The 3,895-nt window shown below is 45.6% G+C and overlaps 1 protein-coding gene and 1 pseudogene across 1 annotated transcript; one reads left to right on the top strand and one right to left on the bottom strand.

Moving 5' to 3' along the window:
• Window positions 1-941: 941 nt before the first annotated feature.
• Window positions 942-2,424, top strand: LOC113222726. Its single transcript, XM_026452348.1, is given in 2 exon segments — window positions 942-1,907; window positions 1,910-2,424. Coding segments are annotated over 2 exon segments (1,161 nt in total). The 5' UTR covers window positions 942-1,261.
• A 563-nt stretch (window positions 2,425-2,987) lies between these two features.
• Window positions 2,988-3,551, bottom strand: LOC113222725 (annotated as a pseudogene).
• Between the last annotated feature and the right edge of the window lie 344 nt (window positions 3,552-3,895).

Raw genomic sequence — 3,895 nt, 5'->3', positions numbered from 1 at the left:
AGGTGCCAAATATGAAAGAAAAATGAGTATAATCAGTGCTCAAAGAAATCTTCCCAAAATAGTAGAAGAGTTCAACAACTTAAACTGGAGGACAGCAGCAATTAGTTCAACAGGTTATTAAGCAGAGCTGACTTAAAAAAAAAAAAAAGAACAAAATTGTTGGCTACCTGAAGTAGCTGAAGATTGTGAAGACAATGACCTAAAGTGAAATTATAAGAAGATTGAAGACAAAAATTAAGAAGTAAAACCACCTTTAAAGGCAAAGCTAAAACTCCACCCACTGCAATCACCATCTCAAAAAAGATTGCTATTGATCGTGAAGAAACAAAATTGTTTCTGAACGAAGCTGCCTCAACCCTGCTCATCACCGTTTGTGAAAGATAAATTTACAGATTATAGAAAGATAAAAATTTAAACATGTTTTAAACTCAAATAATTATTATATTAAATATTGTCATGGTATTTTTGAACACATAAAAATAATAAGGAATGGAGGACACAAATCAGAATAAGAAAATGAATAGGAATAAAGAACTTGCTTCAAAATTGAGAAGATTTGACCTTCTCATAAGGATCGTTATTCATCATGATCCTTCCTGTAAGATTTAACTTTCTCATTTACAGGAAACAGCCACTCAGTCTAATTCATTAGTAGTATTATTATTATACTTACCAACTGAAGAATATTCCTAAAGAATATTCATGGCGACTGTAGTAAAACGTGATGAAGATGGCTAGACTTCCCATGTACTTTTTTTTTTTTTTTTTTTTTTTTTTTGAGACACAGTTTCACCCTGTCTCCCAGGCCGTAGTGCAGTGGCCTGATCTCAGCTCACTGCAACCTACACCTTCTGGGTTCAAGCAATTCCTGTGCCTCAGCCTCCTGAGTAGTTGGGATTACAGGTGCGCACCACCACACCCAGCTAATTTTTTTGTATCTTTAGTAGAGATAGGGTTTCACCATGTAAGCCAGGCTTGTCTCAAACTCCTGACCTCGAGTGATCCTCCTGCCTTGGCCTCCCAGAGTGCTGAGATTACAAATAGGCATGAGCCACAGCACCCGGCCCCAATGTACTTTAAATAAACCATCTCAAAAGAAAAGCAAAAGCAAAATAAATAAAGCAATCGAATTAAACAATAACTCGGTAAACATTATCAATGTAACTATGGGGGACGTTAATAGGAATGAAATGCTTTCCAGGATTACAGTACTTACATTCTCAAAAATTTTCTATTGAAGTCCGTTTCCAAAACCTGAACCATGGGGAACAGTAGGACTGAAAACCATAAGGTTGACCTTGGGTGGCCACTCTCCGAAGTAAGATCTCCTTTGCTGCAAGTAAGACCAGATCCCACTACGCTGAGGCGCACCAGCGTGGGCTTGTCCGGCGTGCACGAGCCCTCGGTGAGCGGCACCAAGCACCGCAGTGTCGTGTACAGCAGCAACGTTAGCACCAACAGGCTGGACACCACTCAGATAGCAATGATCAGGTACACGTTGACATCCACCAGTGCTGCCTCCCGGACCTCGACGCCTGCCAACGCGTGTGATGAGACTTTCCTCGCCTGTCTGCTCTCCGCCAGCGACACCACCACGGTGGTGGTGGCAGTCAGCGCCATCTCGCGGTGGTCCTTCATCAGCACCAGCAGGCGGTGGCTCGTAGCTTTCGCCTTGTTCAGGGTACTCGTGCTGATCTCGCCCATGCACAGCCCCACGTGGAACGGGTGCTGCCAGCTGACAAAGGCAGCACTTGTGACAACCAGACGTCGTAACTGGAGTCCACCGCGCGCACCTTCGCCACCACGTGGCCTGCACACACTGAATGCGGGACCAGCTCACTCACAGCGCCGCCATTCCACCCAAGGCGCCAGCAGCGCCGACAAAGTTGTCGTTCCAGCACTAATACCTGCAGCGTCACGCTGCTGCCCAGAGGCGGCATGCCAGCTTCGCGCGCTCTCACCTGGAACTGCAGCAGCTCCAGCTCCTCGTGGTCCAGTCGCTGGAGCGCGTACAGCTTGCCGCTCTCCGCGTGCACCGACACATGGCTAGACAGCGCGCGCTCACCCACCCGCTGTTCCATCAACAGCACGTTCTTCTGCGCGTACGGGTCCCGCGCGGACACTGTGAAGCCGTGGCAGCCCCGCAGGTTGTTATCTTTCACGAACACCATGTACTCGGGCTGCCCGAACGCCGGTGCGTCGTGGTTCACTGTTCGGTCACTTCCACGGACCCCATGGCTGTGGCTCACAATGAAAGCGAGTCCCCATTCCGCGCGATTACCACCAATTGATAGATTTGCTCTCTTTGTCCAGGGCGCTGTGGAGCACCAAGGAATAGGTTCTCGGCGGGGCCTATTGAAGGTGGAAGCCAGCTTGAAGAGACGTGAGGCGTCAGGGTGCGGGTCACCTGTTGCTTGGCACTGAAGTTGGGGTCAGTTACACTGATTAGGGCTATTACGGTACCCAGCGGAGTGTCCTCCTGTACAGGGAATGATAGCGACTTACTGCTAACTCTGGAACACTATCATTGATGTCCAAGACTTCTATCAAGTCTGTGCAGTGACCAAACAATGGGGAATTACCTTTGTCAACTGCCTGTATTTGAATCTTTCATTATTTAGTTTCCTCAAAATCTATCTTTACATTTACTTTTATTTCTCCACTGTCTGAATCTATGCGAAAAAGGGCTTCTATATTAGGGGAGACATCAGTTGCAAAGAAACAATGTGGCTGTTTGAACCCTCATCCAAATCCAAGGGGTTAAGTCTAATAACCAGTGTACCTTCGCCTGCATTTTCCACTAATTTCATATGATAGACTGCTTTGTCAAACACTGGGCATCATCATTTACATCCAGCGCTGTGATATGTAATGCTTTGGTGCCTGTCAGCTCATCTTTGCCCCCATCAGTTGCTTTGAGCACCAAGAGTAGCTCTGAAGTGACTTATCTATCTGAAATACTTTTTAAAATATACCTTCGAGTGGTTTTACCTGCTCTTGGTTGGTATTTCCAGGGAAAAATAATCATTGGGGTACAGTATGTAAGTCATCAGAGCATTGGCCTCGATGTCGGCATCCCAGACATCCTCTAGTGAAACACGAGAATCAAGAGCCCTAGTTTCAGAAACAGATTCTTTTGTGTTGCTAAGAACACTGGTAGGTTGTCTTCAATGCTCTTCACTTTCACCTCCACATGGAAAACCTGTAGCAACTTGTCCACGATCACCTCCAGGTGGATGCTGCACTCCAAGATCCTCCCACACAGCTCCTCGAGGTCGATCAGAGAACTCACAAAAATGCCATTCTGCAGATTTACCTCCAGAAGGTCCCTGCAGCCTTTGGAATCCAACTGAAACAGGTGAAGTATCAGCTCCACCAGTTCCAGACCCAGGTCCTGCGCGATAGGGCCCACGAAGATGTCATGTGCCGTCCTTGGCCTCTTCCAGGATAGTACAGTGGAGCTGGTCCTTCCCTGCTTCACAAAATTCAGGGAGCAGAAGCCAGTGCTGTAGGCTCCGGGATTCCTGGCCACTTAGTCTGGTAGCTGTCATCATGCCTCTCTTTTGGTTAGTAAAACAATATTTCATGACTAGAAAGACTTAGTTCCTCTGAGACCTTTCGATTTCTTGTTCCTGAGGTTCCACATGATCTTAATGGGTGTTTGTAGTTTTTAAAGCACGGGAACAATGGAGCTTCTTTCTGATCTAGGAATAATCTGATTTTCTTCTGTTAAAAAGTACTTTTCTTGGAGAATAACAATATCCTGTGGCTCAAAACATAAGTGCGTTTGGTTTCATATTATTTCACTTACCTTCTTGTTTCCTGATTCCTGCATATGTTTATGTTTACGATTTCTTTTTTTTTTTTTTTTTTTTTTTTTTTTTTTTTTTTTTTT

This window comes from Piliocolobus tephrosceles, unplaced genomic scaffold (assembly GCF_002776525.5).
Source record: "Piliocolobus tephrosceles isolate RC106 unplaced genomic scaffold, ASM277652v3 unscaffolded_34048, whole genome shotgun sequence".
Lineage (NCBI taxonomy): Eukaryota > Metazoa > Chordata > Mammalia > Primates > Cercopithecidae > Piliocolobus > Piliocolobus tephrosceles.
Note: the sequence above shows the minus strand (reverse complement) of the source record. Positions and strands in the feature narration are given on the sequence as shown.